The sequence below is a fragment of the Trypanosoma conorhini genome (assembly GCF_003719485.1).
Source record: "Trypanosoma conorhini strain 025E chromosome Unknown Tco_14.4_contig_00101, whole genome shotgun sequence".
Lineage (NCBI taxonomy): Eukaryota > Euglenozoa > Kinetoplastea > Trypanosomatida > Trypanosomatidae > Trypanosoma > Trypanosoma conorhini.
This window is the reverse complement of record NW_021704187.1, coordinates 4662-21452: the sequence shown is the minus strand read 5'-3', so window position 1 is coordinate 21452 and position 16791 is coordinate 4662. Positions and strand designations below refer to the sequence as shown.

The 16791-nt window shown below is 54.3% G+C and overlaps 4 protein-coding genes across 4 annotated transcripts, besides 15 other annotated features; all 4 read right to left on the bottom strand.

Moving 5' to 3' along the window:
* Positions 1-175: 175 nt before the first annotated feature.
* Positions 176-227: a microsatellite.
* A 575-nt stretch (positions 228-802) lies between these two features.
* Positions 803-6256, bottom strand: Tco025E_02542 (putative RNA helicase; the record flags this gene model as incomplete). The annotated part of the gene is made up of 1 exon (XM_029369467.1): positions 803-6256. One exon carries the CDS (start codon positions 6254-6256, stop codon positions 803-805), a length of 5454 nt encoding a protein of 1817 aa, XP_029230436.1.
* Positions 6257-6266: 10 nt separating this feature from the next.
* Positions 6267-6296: a microsatellite.
* Positions 6297-6307: 11 nt separating this feature from the next.
* Positions 6308-6334: a sequence feature (GA-rich).
* A 70-nt stretch (positions 6335-6404) lies between these two features.
* Positions 6405-6436: a sequence feature (A-rich).
* A 383-nt stretch (positions 6437-6819) lies between these two features.
* Positions 6820-6837: a microsatellite.
* Positions 6838-6847: 10 nt separating this feature from the next.
* Positions 6848-6892: a microsatellite.
* Positions 6893-7128: 236 nt separating this feature from the next.
* Positions 7129-9795, bottom strand: Tco025E_02541 (putative extracellular receptor; the record flags this gene model as incomplete). Its single annotated transcript, XM_029369466.1, has 1 exon — positions 7129-9795. One exon carries the CDS (start codon positions 9793-9795, stop codon positions 7129-7131), a length of 2667 nt encoding a protein of 888 aa, XP_029230435.1.
* A 265-nt stretch (positions 9796-10060) lies between these two features.
* Positions 10061-10097: a microsatellite.
* A 257-nt stretch (positions 10098-10354) lies between these two features.
* Positions 10355-10399: a microsatellite.
* A 527-nt stretch (positions 10400-10926) lies between these two features.
* Positions 10927-10964: a sequence feature (A-rich).
* Positions 10965-11338: 374 nt separating this feature from the next.
* Positions 11339-11371: a microsatellite.
* Positions 11372-11393: 22 nt separating this feature from the next.
* On the bottom strand, positions 11394-11831 carry Tco025E_02540 (histone H3 variant; the record flags this gene model as incomplete). Its single annotated transcript, XM_029369465.1, has 1 exon — positions 11394-11831. One exon carries the CDS (start codon positions 11829-11831, stop codon positions 11394-11396), a length of 438 nt encoding a protein of 145 aa, XP_029230434.1.
* A 265-nt stretch (positions 11832-12096) lies between these two features.
* Positions 12097-12135: a microsatellite.
* A 554-nt stretch (positions 12136-12689) lies between these two features.
* Tco025E_02539 (uncharacterized protein) lies at positions 12690-14522 on the bottom strand (the record flags this gene model as incomplete). The annotated part of the gene is made up of 1 exon (XM_029369464.1): positions 12690-14522. The coding sequence occupies one exon, from the start codon at positions 14520-14522 to the stop codon at positions 12690-12692; it is 1833 nt and encodes a 610-aa protein (XP_029230433.1).
* Positions 14523-15610: 1088 nt separating this feature from the next.
* Positions 15611-15640: a microsatellite.
* Positions 15641-16580: 940 nt separating this feature from the next.
* Positions 16581-16601: a microsatellite.
* A 127-nt stretch (positions 16602-16728) lies between these two features.
* Positions 16729-16762: a sequence feature (GA-rich).
* Positions 16763-16791: a microsatellite.

Here is a 16791-nt window from a genome sequence, read left to right as displayed (position 1 = left end):
CCGCAGCAAACAACATCAGACAACTGAGGCGAGGAGGGAATCCAAATGGAAAGGAATGGTAGGATGTGAGTGGGGACAGAAGGCGCGTGTTGCGGCGGCCCCAGAGCACCCCCTCCCCCTCCTGCATGGGTAGCACTTAGGTGGTCTTCATGGTGCAATCCTCACAACTGAAAAAAAAACGAAGAAACAAAAGCATGCGAAAGAAGAAGAAGGCAAAGCAAAGCGAAATGGAGACGAAGGAGAGGTCTAAAACTGTGAAGGGCAAAGACCCATACTTTTCCTTTGGTTATGTGTGTGTGTGTGTGCGGGGGGGAGGCAGGGAGAGAAAGGGAGGGGAGCGCCGAGGGCTGCCACGGTGACAACGCCGGCAGTGGAAGCAGCAGCAGCGGCGGAAATAGATCTGGGTTCGATTAAATCATTACAATGCCTTCGTCTCTGTCTCCGCTTATTAGAATTACGTTCCAGCTTCGTTTGCGTTCGTCTCCCTCTACTTTCCCCAGCCACAAAACGTCTACCTCCACGGCAAGGATTTCCGCCCCACAGCCTCTCTCCTCCCGCCGTTCGTCACCGCTTTCCTTTTCCTTTCGCGCTCGCTTCTTCTGCCCACCCAGTGAAGGTGACTGTGGTCTTGTGCCTGCTGTAGGCCTCTTGGAAACTCCGCCTCGTAATTTTTTATTCATTTACTCTTCTTCCCCGCGTTTTTTTTCTCCTCCCCCTTTCCATGTTTTTTGTTCTCAGTTTTTTTTTTAAGGCTTAAAAGGGAATATTTCCCTGCGTCTCTCTCTCCAATGTGGAGACTGTTTCATGGCCCGACTGCCTCGGAGGAGTGGGCGCTGGCGGAGGAATCCTCGTCATCCTCCGAGTCGGTTAGGATGCCAATCTGCAGCGGGTGAGACAACTTCTTTGGCACCGCTGGTTCCTCCGCCGGGTGCTCGCGTCGCTCGTCCTGCGGCAAACACTGAGGGTAGTGCAAGAAGACAGACCCGCCCTCGTTGTTTGCCTCTTGCAGCGGCGGCTTCGCGTGACTCCTCCCATTACCGTGCTCGTCCTCGTTCTTCGCTCCTTCGGGGCTGTAGTCCGTCTCGCGAGGCTGGCCCGCCACTTCCTCGTGCAGTGTCGGCTTTGCCGGCTGTCCTTTAGGAACAGCTGGGCGCACGCCGTCAATAATACGATCATTTTTAAAAATATTCACCTTCCTTCCCACACAGGTGAAGGACTTGAGATCCAGTGCCCGCGCCTCCACCTTGTGGTTGGGCACATCGATACGTGCGATTGCGCCAATGATGCGTGTGGGCCCCACCTTCACACCCATTGTCTCTCCCAGCGCCTTTGCGAGGATAAGGGGAATGTTGCCAAACTCACGAGATGGCAGCGGGTAGGCAAGGATGGATGGAGGGCGGTTGGCCACAACCTCCGCGGGAAGCGGCGGTGGGGGGATGGTGAGTGGATTTACGGCTGGCGCGGGAGAGAGTATGCCCATCAACGCGAGCAATTCGGCTGCAGTAGGGGCGCTTGGTGCGGCAACAGCAGCAGCTGCTGCGGCCACGGGCGCTTCCTGCGAGGCTGCTCCCACCGGCACACCAACCGCAGACGCGGCAGCGGCGAGATTTGGCACCGGTGACGGAGGAGGTGGAAGCGTTGTGGCAGGCCACACTCCAACACTCACGGAGGGCGTCGTCTGAGCTGCGGGTATCTGCCGTGGCAAATGCTCCACCGGGGCAGAAACTGTTACCGGCGCAGCTGTGTGCTCCACTGGCGCGGACGTGCCTCCTTTCATTGCCAACAGACGCTCCATCAGCGTCAGTCCACCACCGGCACCGCCCGTTTCTCCATTGCCCTCAGCAGCCTCGCTACCGTGCAAAGCCGGGGCCTCCGTCTTTGGTCCTCTATCAAATGTAAAGTTCCCAATGGAGGCATTGGGGTCCACCGGAATGGGTTTTTTCAGCGGTGCAATATCTAGAGGCCTGTCCTGGGGCACAGTAGATGCAGCTACATTCACAGGCGCAGTGGGTTGAGTGAAGAAAGAGGACGCTGTGGGAGCTTCCTCGCCCGCTGCTCCCAGCACGCTTTTTGCCGACTTTGCTTCATCCACCGCCGATGGCCCAGACATACGCCCATCATGCATTTTAAATAACGCCGGCGGCCGCCTTGCATGTTCTGCAGCTGTTTCCACCTGCATACCGTACGACGTCATATACTCCTCCTCCGCCTTCACCTCCTGAAATTGATATTGCGCATTGCCAATTGAATCATCTACTGCGGGGGCGGCAGTATAGGGCTGCGCCTCGTAGGAGGGAGCGACGCCGGTTGCCGTGATGCCGACCTCCCGCTGCACCTCCTCTTCCAGTTCCTTGAGGAATTTTTCAAGCTCCTCCAAGTCGTCGCCAAGGATCTCTAATTCCGGGTCTATGCGCCGCAACACGTGAAGGTAGTAGCCATGAAACTCATGCTCAGGGTGCAGAAAGGCGAATAAGTCGGGGTACATCTTCAAAAAGGTGGCCTCTTGCTCACGGGAGCGGGCCTTGGCTATGCTTTGTGCCACATGCTGAATGTTTTTATCCATCACAGGGTCGGGCAGCTTGCCAACGTAGGCCGTCGGTTGCCTCCCGGCTGTATCGGAGGCTGCAGCTAAGGAAACACCACCACCGCCGGCGGTGGCAGCAGCTGTGGCGGCTGACGAAGAAACCGCAGCAAAAGGCAATGCCATTGCAGAGCTGGTGTGCCTCCTCGAAGGCACCACTGCAGTCGGTCGTCCTGGATTGGAACTGTACTGAAAATACGGACACAGCAATGCCTCAGCAGAGTTTGCGACATCACTGTTTGACGCAGTGTGGCTGGCACGCTCTTCTCGCAGCCAATCTTGAGCCCCATGCCCCCGCCTCGACCACCATTCCCAGGCCTCCTTCAGCCCAAGTGGCGCATCGCTGCTTGCTGGCCATGACTTATCACAGAGCAGTGCGCGCAGTCGCCGACGGCTTTGCTCCCGCATCTGCTGCAGCCATCTTGCCGTTGTTGACCGCATACTGAAAGAAAAGGTATCATCGGTCTGCACAAGGACCGGCTGCGCCTGAACCGTGTCGTACGGTCTTAGTCGTACAGAAACTGCAGGCAGCTGGGCGGGAGGAGGCAAAGACCGAGCAAGTTTGGTTTGCCGCCAGGCATGTGTTAATACCGAGGTCCATCCACGACAGCGTGTTGCCGGTGACTTTGGCCACTCGTGCCAATTGCCGCAGGCAACAACAGCGGCATCCGTGGCGAGTGGTATTGCCTCCTCCAAGACGTAAAACCCTTTATCCGCGACGCGTGTGCGGTCCAAATACAGGAACGGTCGCTCCGCGTGACGGTGATACACCTCCTCCACGCTCATCACGGACCTAGGTGAGAAGATGGCCGGCTGCAGGATCGTTCGAGAGGCGACCGCGCTGGAACCAGGCACCGTTGAAGTTATCATCTTGTCTGTAAAGCCAATTTTCGACACGACTCCATCGCGATGTGGAACGGCGCAGGACGGATACGCTGCAGCCGTCACGCAACGAAGGATCATTTCTCCTTCGCGCAAGTCCTCCACCGGTATTTCAAGGATGCGGGACGCCACGGTAGCCGCATCTATGCTAGTTGCAGCACTACTAGTCGTCTTGACGCTATTCGTTGCTGTTGCGATCTGCGCAGCCGCCGCGTCGTCTCCGTTGCCGCACGACCGCTTACAGATTGAAGGCAGTCGGAAAACCCCGGTTGTCTCGAGTACGCGCAGCAGCGATAGGTGTTGAGCCTCAATCTGCATCAACGCCCGCTCCGAGGTTAAAGTGTCCTCCAAAAAGGCGTCGTGGGCCTCACTGGAGACTTTGCGCGAGCAGAGCCAGGTGTGGTAGGCGTTAAATACACTCACCACATCACTGCCAGAGTCATGCGAGAAGAAAACCCGGGCCTCCTTCATTAACTCTTCTGTCTCCTTGTCCGCCACGCCGTCGAAGAACATATTGCCCACCATCCACGTTGCCGCAATAACACTCGCCGGCAAGACGCAGTCGTCGAGTCGCGAGAAAAGCAAAAGGCGCACAACCTCAAGGGGCCACGCAAAGCAGGTGGCAGCCACACCGAGTGGCGATAATCGTGGGGCGGAGTCGGCCGTTGCACACTCCAAATGCCCCAGTCGCTGAAGGTGCAGCTCGACCGCCGCGAAGGTACGACGCAGCTTTTCATAGCGGCTTGTGGATGCATTAGGTACACCGATGAAGGTGGCAGGGATCAGGTTCGCCAACACCGAGGACAAGGTATAATTATTCCCTGAATTTGCAGCCACTGTGCTCGATTCCCGGCAACGCAGCCCCTCCTCTCGTGCTTGCAGGAGGTGATAGAGGTGCACGTACTCGCCCCAGCTCATATTAAAGATGGCGTGGTGACCAGGATCCACACTGATGTGACGATGTTTAGTGCCGTAGAGGATGGATTTGGGAATTAGTTGAACCACCATGCACATGGGTGACTGAGCAGCGTCCTGCTCACCTTTACCGCCCTCGCCCCGGCGAAGACGGGCAATCGTTCGGCGGTAGCGTAGCTCCTGCACGCGACTGTAGGTGGTGACATAGACGTCGGCGTCCGCAGTGTCATCGTACGCCGCGTAGGACCGTCGTGCGCAATCCACCACAAGGCCTATTTCCCACGTTGGTGGGAGAGCCGAGTGTACCATGGTGGGCGTCGTTAGGAGCACCAATCGCCTTCCTTCGCTCTTCGCAGCGTCGCCGGAGCGCAGCACACCCTCCACGTCCTGCATCGTGGCAGCATCCAGCAGGAGGTGCAACGAAAATGCGGGTGCGGTATCCTCTTCGGCGTTAACTGCGGTGTCAATTATCGCGCGACGAAGCACCTCTTCAACTACCGAGGCGATGTAGGCGTTTGGAACGACGACTACAACGGCGGGAAGAAGTTTCTTTTGGCTTTGTTGCTGCCGTTGTTCGCCACGCCTCAGCGATTCTTCGCGATCCGCACGGTCGTAGTGCCTCACAGCCTGCACAATGATTGGGCACCAGTAGGATCGGAGTTTTTCGTTATTTGTAAACTCCGCCTCCTCAGCCGCCATAATCTTCGCCACCACACCGATGTTCTCCACGTAGTTGCGAAGTTCCTCTCCCGGGTCGCGGCAAATGCAGCTACCCTCCTCCTCACACTTCGCAAGCCACTGCATGGTCTCCTCAAGCAGCATCACACTCGGGGGAGACCACGTTTGGCTGATCTGCTGCGACTCCGTAGCAGATGCCTTGAGGTCCTCCTGCAACACCTGAGAAACATTTAAGCGGACAGTGTACTCCTTACCAAAGAATTCGGCAATGGCCGCGGCAGTGGTATCCTCAAAACAATCCACTACAACATGCAAAGACCCACCACGTTTTTTTACGCCGTGTTCCTCCTTTAGCACCCGTAATGCACTGCGCAGCAGCGACATACACAGCTCTGTAGTGGGTGATCGCAAATGTGCATCGTTCAGAATGACACAAGCAACGTTGAGTAGTAAAGGATCGCACAACAACTGACGGACGAGCATCTCAGGCGTGGTTACCGCGATCAGTGTCCCCTCCGCCACCTCGTAGCGAGTGGGTGCACATACAGCCACCACGTTGGAGGTGGCGGCCTCGCCACGCTCCTCCCGCAATCGCTCAGCTGTGCGGCAGGCTGAAAGACTCGTCGAGCACACAACAATTAGACGCTTGCTCTTAAAAATCTCTGTCTCCGATATAATCTGCGGCATCTGCAGCGTGCGACCGCTGCCGGGGAAGGCCACAAGCGCCAGGACTTGGCTACTGCGCAGGGCATCAAGGATAGGCCCACGGCACTGATACACTGGCAATCGCTGACGGTACGGCAACCACGTGCGTCTGTGCATGAGAATTTTTGTCATGGGCGTACGATCCACCCGCCTCGGGTCAAATAATTTCATCGGGGCGAGTTTGTGCACGGCACGCTCCCGCTCGACTCCCTCACCCATAGAAATCACAGCCGCTGGATCCATGAAGCCACCACCCACAAATGCCGCGTTCGGTGCCGCCGGAGGCGGGGCACTATCCTCAAGGCGGTGGCCCCACCGCTCGACATCAGACATCGTGATGGGAACATCCAGTGGGAAACTGTAGGACGTGTAGTTATCAGCGTGGCCCTGACGCGACCGTGAGACGAAATCCTCTAGACGCTTCTGGAGATGCTGCGGCACCTCTGGCACAGTAAGGAAGAGAGAGGAGCGATCATCAGTGCGAAAAAGCGACATTGCGCCGAGTCACACACCCACCCACCCACACCCCTCCACCTTTTACTTCGATTATTGTTCTTGTTCTTCTTCCTCTTCCTGCCGTTGCCGTTGCCCCTGTTTTGGGTGAGTGCGCGAGTGTGTGTCCTACCCGCTTGATTCCCTTTCGGTGTTTGTTTTTGTCCTTTGTATGTGTGTGTGCGCTGTCTTCGACTTGTGCCTCCTCCGGGACGGGGCGTGTGTCGGCCGCGCGCAAGTCGCCGCTCTCTTTATTTCACTCCCTGCGTGCCCCGCTGAGTGCCGTCGGCGCGCCCCTCACCACCGCGTACGTCTGCGCCTTTTTGCCCCGCGCGCCGCTTGCTCCTCCCTTGCCCCCGCCAATGCGCAGCCGGCGGCGGAACGTGCAGTCCTCTTGTGGGCAACGCCTTGTCAACCGCACCGGACTCCCACAAGCACAAAAAAGCTCCCCCACCACCGCCGCCTCCTACCCGCTATTTATATTACCCTTTTTTACTTTCTGAGTTGCACGGCCACACGTAGTCACGGTGACGCGAATAAACGCAGGTGAAAAATAAACATTAGCGTTATTATTATTATTATTAGTGGGTGTGTGAAGGAAAAGAGAAAGAAAAAGAAGACAAAAAAAATAGAGGGAGAGGTCGCAGCAGGCAAGAGAGGGATAGAAGGAGCGGAAGAAGGGGTGCTCAACAAAGCGGGGACGACGACGACAGACAAAAAAAAAAAAAGACACACAAAGCAACGTACAGCCCACCGCCTGAAGAAAGAAATAAAAAGGAAAGGGGGCAGTCCCCAAAAGAACCAAACTGAGACGGTGTGTATGCAAGGCGGGAGGGGGGCACGCCTTCCTGTTGCGGATTCCCTCCGTGGTCTTGCTAGGCTCCAGGCTCCAGTGAACGTCTCCCTCGCAGCCGCCGCATCTCCTCCTCCGTAACGGGAACGCAATTGCTCTGAAGGCTAAGTTCCACAAGTTTCTGCAGCTTGTAGTGGCGGTAGCAGAAGGCAAAGACTGCGACGGTGCCAACAAATCCCAACACCGAGAGAACAATGGCGCCTGGGCTCGCCGAGACCGTTGTGCCCAGAATGAATTGAATATCGCGAAAGGTGTCTGCCGGGGTCTCTGTGCTGCCAGTCATCCAGACAATAGGCTCAGTGGCTTTGTAGCGAAACGATGGCGACTGCCTGCTGTTCCAGCTTCCGAGGAAAAGGGTGCGATTCAACATTTGAATGTCGAGGCCAAACGACGCCACGTCACGATTCCCTGTCTTGTCAATGGTAAAGTTTCCTGTCAAACCACCTAGCGAGGTCGCTCGAACAAACTGAATAAGGTTGGCGCTACGGTTAAGGCTCACACCTGCATTCACGGCTCGATTGACGCTGTCAATAACAGTATACGCCGCGTCAACCGCAAACGCGTCCCCGTTGCGAATGGTGGTGAGGCTACAGCGATCCACTTCCGCGGCAAAGCCGCCTTGCGACAGGAGCCGCACCTGTTCCTTCTGGAGACCACTTTGTGCAGCTTCGGTATTGATGCCCTCCAGCAAGCGCGGTAACACGTATGGAAAGACACAGAAAGAGCTCTGAGCCTTATTTCGGTCGTCTGGGTGGGATGCAGCATATTGGCAGAGCTCGTTCCCCAGAAAAAAGATATATTTCTTCATGTAACCTAGCTCCGTGAAGAGGTTAAAGAATAACTTCGCGTCATCACCGTAGAGGGGCAAAAGCACAATAATAACACGGGCAATATCCTTCTTGTAAATGGTATCCATGACGCCCACGAGGTGCTCCCTGTCAGTGGTTGAAATCATGTGAGACTGTTCCACGTGAATATTCCGCTGCCGCATAGACTTCTGCATCGACTCCACACGGGCATTTCCAAACTGGTCATTGATTCCCACAAGTACCACCCGCTCCCAGCCAAAATAGGCGCACACCTCCCCGTAGGTCATGTAATTAAACTCATTCTGCGGGGTGGAGCGAGAGAAATACGGATACAGTATCCGGTCCGAAAAGAGCCCCTCCGCCGTGTTGTAGTCAAGCTGAGTGATGGCAAATTGGTTAACCACCGGCGTGAGCGCCAGTGCGACGCGGCTGCGTCCGGGTCCCAGAAGCACAGAGCAGGAACGCGCCACTGGTATCAACGACGCCAACCCCTCCACCCCGCTCAGACCTGTATTAAGCAGCAAGGGAATGAACGTCGTCGCCCCTTTCACGGAACTCGTCTTGTTGTTCTGGTGCAAGAATACGTACGTCATGGCGTTAATAGACTCTGCCTCAGAACAACTAGGCGCAGCAGCCATGCAGACCGTCACCGCACGCAGAGGTGATGACGAAATGATGGCTTTTGTTTCCGGCGGATTGAAGTTTCTGATGACCGGCTTGGATGCACTGGAATTACGACTCCATGTGATGAGTGGCCGATCTGCGGTGTAAGTCTTGCTCAGGAGAGAATAGACAATCTCCTCGCGTTGACCTGTTATCGCGTCAAAGGCGACAGTGCCGGTAAATCCGTCAAAGCGCCCCAACCGGATTGCGGTGGCTGAAGTGTCAGCCGCCAGCGCCACGGCCTGCATAGCGTCAAACAAATGACTCACCACAAACGCACCGTGGTCGTCAAGGTGCTGGAGATCAAAATAGGCATGTGAGACGAGGTTTGCAACGGAGGTGTACCGCGGCACAAAGAGCGCCCCCCAAAGCTTCCCAAGGGCGTGCGGCGAGGCTTGCAAAACGCCAAGCACGTTAACTGCCTCGTGCGATCCGAGCAAAAAGAGCTCATCCTCTTTTCCAAGACGCGCAATCGCGGAACGAAGACGCACAAACCCGGCCTCACCCACGAAGCAAAGAATGCCAGCCGAACGGTACTCAAGCACCTTGCGTATGACATTGTCATCGTCATCCGCAGTCCCACTGGCTTTAATAAACACCTTCGCGACAACGGTTGGGGCCGAACGCGCAAGTGCGACTTGAGTGTCCAAAACAGATTCCACACCCGTTCCGTACGCATCACTGCCAAATACAACGGCGACGGAGTCCCACGCTAGCTCAGAGGAGACGGTCTCTAATACACCGCGCACGTTCACGGAATCTCGCGGCACAAGGCACAGCGTGTTGGGATTAGCCTCCACATCACACAATTTAGGGTTTGACGTATGTGCCGAGAGAATTGTGAGAGAATGGGCCTTGCCGCTTCGTTTCAAGGCGTCACTGACGCCAACGGAGACGTCTGCGGTTTCCGCAAGGAAGAGAACATCTATAAATGACTTTTCATCGGACAATAGTTTCTCCACTTCCACCAGGGCGGATAGCAGGCTTCCATTCGAATTAAGGATGAGGGGCCTTTGCGAAAAAACCTCGGCGACAGCCCCACTGGAGTTTGCGACGTATTTGTCGATTGCCGCTCCCAGTGCCGCTTCCGTCATCTTCGTGCTTCGAAGGTCCAGAAGAACGGCGGAGCGGAGCGGTTTTCGCTCGCCGCTGACGCATCCTGCCACGACAAGTAGGCATGTCACAGAGACAGCAAGCGGCCAAAGTGACTGTGGCATCGGTAACGTCCCGCGGCTTCGCCCCTGCGGCGTTGCCTGCCTTCTAGGAGGAATGCCTGCCGACGCCTCCTCGACGGTCAAAGCGAGCAACACAACGTGCCCTCCTCCCGGCGCCTTCTCTCCTGTTGGCCGCCTCCTCCCTATCGCCAGCCGTGGTGAGCTTCACGCCACTGTGGAGAGCAGCCCCTTGCTAAGTCGGCGCCCGATGATCGCCTCCCGCGCCAGCCACTCCCTCCGTACAAAGCAGAAGCAACAATAACTAAAAACAAACACACACGCCCACGCACTCACACACACACACAGTTGCTAAAACACGTGGCGCGTGTAGTTTCGAACCCCCCCCCCAAAAAAAAAAAATTTCCTACCGGAGCTCCAGCTGCCTTTGAAACAGACCCTCAGACGCGGACCTCACACAGCCCTGCCTCCTTTTTTTTTTGTTGCGGTTATTTGTTCGCCCTTTCTACCCGGTGAATGGACCCTTGCTGCTTTGATCGCCTTCCTTTATTTCCACTCTCCCCGAGCACACCTTGCGGCAACGGGGTCAAAGGCGGAGAGAGGCAGCGAAGGAAAAAGCAAAAGCAAAAGACAATCAGAAAAGAAAAAGAGGGCTAAGAGACAACACAACACGAGGCATAATATAGCACACATAAAGAGTGGCAGGGCACCGCGACGAGTGAATGCTCAACTACCAGGGAGCCACCACCGGCCTCCCCCAACGTCCTGGAAGAGGCTGTGGTGTGGCAATACAAATAGTAGCAGCAGTCGAGACAAGGCAAAAATACAAAGCAGATACATCTTCTCTAGCATCCAGCCCACACTGCGACTGCTCGTGTTACCCATGCGTTGTCTCAGAAAAAAGAAAAAAAAGGTGTGAGGAGGAAATTAAGAAGTGAGTGCACCGGAATGCAGGCATGAAAGCGTATGAAAAAGTGAAAGCCATGAGAGAGAGAAAAAAAATCATAGTAAGCGTGGCCAAAGCACACACACACACACAGAAAAGGCGTCACGTATTTTTGCCGTCGCGATGTTCCGTTCTGGGGAGGTCGAAAAGAGTGAATGCTGACGTGCGCCACGGCAACGGACAGCACTCTCGCTCTCATGTATGCCTCCATTCCGGGTCCTCTATCCACCTTTTCGTTTTTCGTTCTTATTTTTTCTGTTTGGCTGTTGTCCACATCCCTCGTCTCCAACTTTCACCGGCTCGTATTCTTTTGTTCCAGTTCCCCCGCGACTGTCGCAAGCACATTTTTTCTTTCTTGAATTTCCCTTGCCCTTCTTTTCTACAAACACAACACAATTTGTTGTTCTTTTTTTCCCCAAAAAAAAAATCTCCCCGTTTTCCTTTTTTTTTCTTTCTTTGTTGACTTCGTTCGCGGCTTGCGTGGAACTCATGTAACTCGGCGTCTTCCCGAACCTCTTAATTCCTTTTTTTTTGCTCGATTGCCTCCCTCCCCCAGCCTCTTCGTTCCCGCGCCACGTGCTGAAAATGTGCACAACAACGTTGGATACGCACTTCTCCTTTCTAAAACACAGACGCACGCACATATGTATAAATATAAATATATATATGTATATACGTGATGCGCGCCCCAGCTGAACTACAAACGCTCCCCACGTAACTTCAACGCCAGCTGAATGTCCTTTGGGTACACCGTAACGCGGTTGGCGTGCAGCGTGCAGAGGTTGGCGTCCGCGAGCACAGAGGTGACGTACAGCTCGGTCGACTCCTGCAGCGCCTCCACGCAGGTGGCACTCATACGGAGGGATTCCTTCAGGTTGGACACAATCTCCCGCACAAGGCGGCGAAACGGGGCTTTCGCGATGAGGAATTCGGTAGTGTTCTGATACCGGCGCACCTCGCGCATCACGACAGTGCCGGGGCGCCAGCGGTGCTTCTTCTTCGTTCCAGCGCTGGTCGACTCCTTCTTGGCGACAATGCGGCCCTCCGTGTGAATCTTGCGCGAGGCGAGATTCTTGCGAGGCTTCGGCAACCGTGAATCCGTGTTCGAAGCCGAGTGCTTTGTCACGGACGCCATTTTCTTCAGTGCTCCCATTATTTGCGGAGATGGGGCTCCTCTTTGCTTCTTTCCTATGTTGTTTTTCTTTTCCTCTGCCTCGTGTGTAGGTAGAGCGGGGACAAGAGCCTTTCTAGGCTTCACTTATCCGTGAAATGTCCGACTTGTGCTTGACCGGGGCCCTTCCGCTCTGCTATTTCCGCGGCAGCTGTGCGAGCCACTGTGGTTGCCGTGAAGCGTATTGTTTGGCGCCGCGTGGGCGCGCAGAAATGAGGCAAATAAATCAAAAAGAAAAACGAAGAACAGAATAGAGCAGAAAAGAAAATACAACACACGGGAGACGTACACGCCCTAAAAGATATCAGAAAAAAAAGGCTGGGCACAAGAAACGTCAAGCGCACACTAAGTTCGGTGAATATATTAGTTCGTTTATACTAACAAGCAGCAACCAACCCCGTTGGCAGAGAGGTGCCGAGCTTGGGAGCTTGCGCCCCGGAACAGCTGCCCGCTCACCACTGTCTCCGCAGCTATTGCCTATATCCCTCTCCTGCTACTGTTTCACCTCGACATAGCGGAGTTTTGGTCCCTCCGGTTTTTCCGTTCTCCCTCATCCACCCCCGTCCGGCGCTCCCTCTATCGAAACACACACGCACACAGACGGCGTGCTCCAGGAGATCTTGTTTTCCCTTCTCTCGACCTGCTTGGAGTAACTCCCCTCAATGATTCCCATTACTTGCCTTTACCAAAAAAAAAAGTAAATAAATAGACCTATATGCATCCCTTTGTCTCAGCGCGGGTACTTTTCTGGCATTTCCTTAAATACGTATGGGGCCACATTCGACCAATTATGATGACTCACACATGTCTACCCCTCTTCCGCTACTGCTTCGGCAGAGAAGCGACGCACTGTTCCAGCTTTGTGCGACGGGCCAGCTCGCACTCCACCCCAAGTTTATGCATTTTTGAAAGAAACCAATTTTTCACGGCCTGCTGGATCTCCTTAGGGAGTTTACTTACCCCAACCTCGTATACCCTCTTCTCATCCTTGCCTTTGGGGAGCGCCGGACTGCTGGCAATCGTGCAGGATGGGCTTTCGGCAGCGTCTTCTACATACTTTTTGAGCAGCTCCTTGCGGCCAATCAGTGTATTGTCCAAATGAATGGTTAACGGCGGCAGATCCGTTTGCAGGCGTCCCCGCTGTGGTTCAGGGTCAACGTCGTCGTCGTCTGACGGCTGCCTCCGCCGCTTCTCTCGCAGGCAGCGTAACTGAGAGTCCACGGTGACAGGACGCGTAAACCCACGGCGCATGGTTTGGCAGAAGCCCAATACAAACAACTCACGCATATTAAACTCATCCCAAAGGGCTTCGGCGACACAGTTGTCCCTTCGCCTGTCTTTCAGGAACCTTGTTGGAGAACGTAGCAGCTCTCGAGCCATGTCGCCCGAGAGTGTACCGCGAAGTGTGTTGGCGTTCTGAGACCCGTCCTCGACGCTTTGGCTCTGCTTCAGGGAGAGCATAAACGCTTGGCGCTGTGAGGAGTAGCGCAACTCCATCTCGCACCGACGCCTGTCCAAAATGCGATCCGAAGAATCAAAGTAGAAGTTTTCCTGATACTCTTCATAATCTTCACACTTCTGCCGTTCGTCGACGCTGCTGTTAGGGTTCATCTCTCTTTCTGAGGAGAGCTGTGAACATTGGTGGAGCGACTGCGAAAAGATGTCCTGCCCGCTATGCGCGGACATCGGCAATGCCCTCTGGCCTGAAAGGTAACTGCAGACCGCGCCGGCCTGCGATGACGGGTAGGTGGATCCCTGCGTCAGTCCCACAGTCTGTGGATTTAAAGCGATGGTGCTACACTTATTTTCTAACCACCTGACAGCCTCCTCGTAGCCCTCATCGCCCGAAATGCGGAGCAGCACTCCCGCGATATCCTCAGAGTGCGACTGAAAGCCTTCCAAGTACTTCATGAACGTTGAGCATTTACTTTCCAAACTCTCACTGTAGTTAATATTGTGTAAATGCAGGAAACTCTCCAATTCCTTTCGGACGTCTCCGACAGGAAAGTTAAAGTCCACCACCTCAATTTCGTACCTCTTTCCAAAGGGAAAGTCCGTCTCATCTAAGCGAATGGTTCCGCCCAGCATGTGAATTCCAGTTCTCTCCGAATATTCATTAGCCCCCGCCACATTCCCGGAGCGAGGCTCCAGGGCGCAACCGTATACCCGGCGGTGTGACTTCAGCGAGTCCACTATTTCAATGGGCCCCGCCGCGCCGGGGGTCTTTTCCGAATCCTCCAAGCCTTTTATGATGGAGCTCATTTTGGCGGCCTGTTCCTTCTTCAAACAGTGGCAACATCGCCTCAGCACCTCCATGAAGGGCTTGCCTGCGAGAAGCTCCTCCTTGACTTCCTCGGGCAGATTAGGTACTTGATGGACGGTGTACATCTGATCCCCTCTCTCCACGATATTCCGCTCCTTCAACGTCAGCGAAGGGAGAGTCGTTGCCGCCGTTTCTGTTCCAGCAACCGGGACGCGAAGCCGCAGCACGCCACTGTTGTGGCTCAGACGCCGCGAGGTAAAGTCAAAGAAGTAATCCTTGTAAACCTCGTCACTGTTCACCCGCAGCGAGAGGGCCTGCGAGAGCCGATCGAAGTCGCTCTCGTCCTCAAGGCGAAGCTTGACCGCGAACTTCATTCCATCTTCGGTGGCCATCTCCAACGGCTTTGTGTCTCAGTTTAACTTATCACAATGAAGGTAAAAAGAACGAAGGTAGCACTACTACCACCACCACCACAAAAAAAAAAGATATGAAAGGAAAAAAGCACAGAGCCGGATATTCCGCCGTCACCCGTTGCCCCACTTCATTCTCCTGAAGAACGTCAACAAAGACGACAGTGGCAGGCACAAGTACAAAAAAACAAGGGACCTGAACTGAGTCAATAACACCCGTACACGCCCATACACACATACAATGCACATATATGCCTGTATGTCTCAATATCCTTCGAATACACCTAAATCTTCCTCACTTTTCCTCCATTGTCTCAGCAACCTCCACCATGAGAAGTGTGTCGTCGCTGTAGTCTATATTCACCAGGGCACTTACACCAAGGAAAGCTGCCACGGCAACCACAAAAAAAGCGACGACACCAATCAAATAACACTGCGAGGAAGGGCTCATTGGGGTGAGAACGTCAGGCGCAGCCGGGCCTTGTTGCGCTTTGCTGTGGCCTTCCACGCTCAGCGCCATTGTCACGACGGTGGCCATCGCGAAAAAAATGAAACGAGACAAGTTTCGCTGCATCCTTTCTCCTTCTCCGGACTCCTACTCCGTTTTATCGTTTTCCTGCTTCTGTGGTTAATTCTCTCGCTTTCCGCAGAGCGACCACGCACGTGCACCGCTATCCTGTTATTAGGTGTCCACGCACCGCGCGACACGGAGAGTTCAAATACTCCTCTTCTTACGCCGCGCCGGCTCCTGCTTCACCGTCTGCTAATTTCCCATTCGCAACAAAGGCACGTGGGAAGACGACAAAAAAAAATGAAGAAGAGTGAACAAAAAAGAAAGAAAAGAGATGCACAGGAGCAGGACACCGCAAAGGAAAATACCAAATGGAAAAAGATATGAGATTCAGGGCGCGCCGCACTGCAAGCGATGCGAGGGTGCGTGAAGAAAAATGTACTGCCATTCGGTGGGCGTGGGGTCGAGGGGTCGAGAAGGAGATTCCTTCCCACGCCCGCGGCGCCACAGGGAGTAGATAAAACCCCCAGAAACAAAGTAGGGATGAGAAAAAGCAAGAACAACAAACGCACACACGCACAAACACACATAAAAAAAAGGAGAAGAGCTAAGGGCTGAGGGAGTGTTGGTATTGAAAACGAGTGAGGGAGAGCATGCATGCAGAATAAATAAACAAAAAAAAGCACGAATTCATTCCCTCGCACGCTCTCGCGACGCCGACCAGCAATTCGATTAAGTGTATGGGAGACAAAACGTTTGGCGGAGATATTAAAAAAGAAAACGCCGATGAAACGCGTAAAGAAATACTGGGTAGTAATAGAAACACTAGCGGCACAGCAAGGACGGTACTACTTAGCTGTCTATGTCAGATCATTACGTGCGCCTCCAAAATCGTCGGAAGAGAAAGTGATTGTGTTTTTACGTGTGTGTTTGGTGGACGCACAAATCAACTACGCCCCGCCAACTTTATCCCCTCCACGATGCTCGCTTTGTCCAGTGTAGCGTTTGAACGCTTTTCCTATTAATGTTGCTGTTTTGTTTTTTCTTTTTGCTTTTGGTGTTCCATCTTTCTCCTTTGCACAGGCGTCAAAAGTACGGCCATGTGGTGGAAAAAAGAGGCCCCAACAACAAAGGACGGAGCGGCGTAGAGTTAACTCCATGCGGTTTACGTCGCAACCCGCCACCAAAGCAGCCTCCACTGCACCCCTCGTGTGCGTCGCACGCTTGCGAGAATCTCTCTGCCACACCCGGCGGTCGCTCTCCCCTCGCATACACTTGCAGACAGGCGCCACGTAACGCTGCATGCACGCGTGTGAAAAGGAAAACGGTGTCACTCCGACTTTCACGCGCAAGCGAGTGAAAAACGGGGTGGGCGTGCGATGAAGAAAAAAAAAAGCGAGTGAAGGAAAAAAAAAACACTTACGTAGAAATAAAGCAAAATCAACACGAAAAAAAAAAGAATCTATACGAAAGTCAAAGTGGTAGCAGAAAGAAAAAGGAGCCGCCAGTTCGACGTTCGTTTGCATAGGCACACACACCCACACACACACGCCAAGAGAGGGAGACAGAAATTGGCCCTTGTACCATCATCACTCGTCTCTCTCTCACACAAACACTGCCGCTTTGACCCCCCCCCCCACTCCAATAGAGTCAGACACGTCTTCTGGCCGCTATGCATCTGTCCCTCCTCTCTCTCTCTCTCTCCTCCCTCTGTGTGTGTGTGTGTGTGTGTGTGTGTGT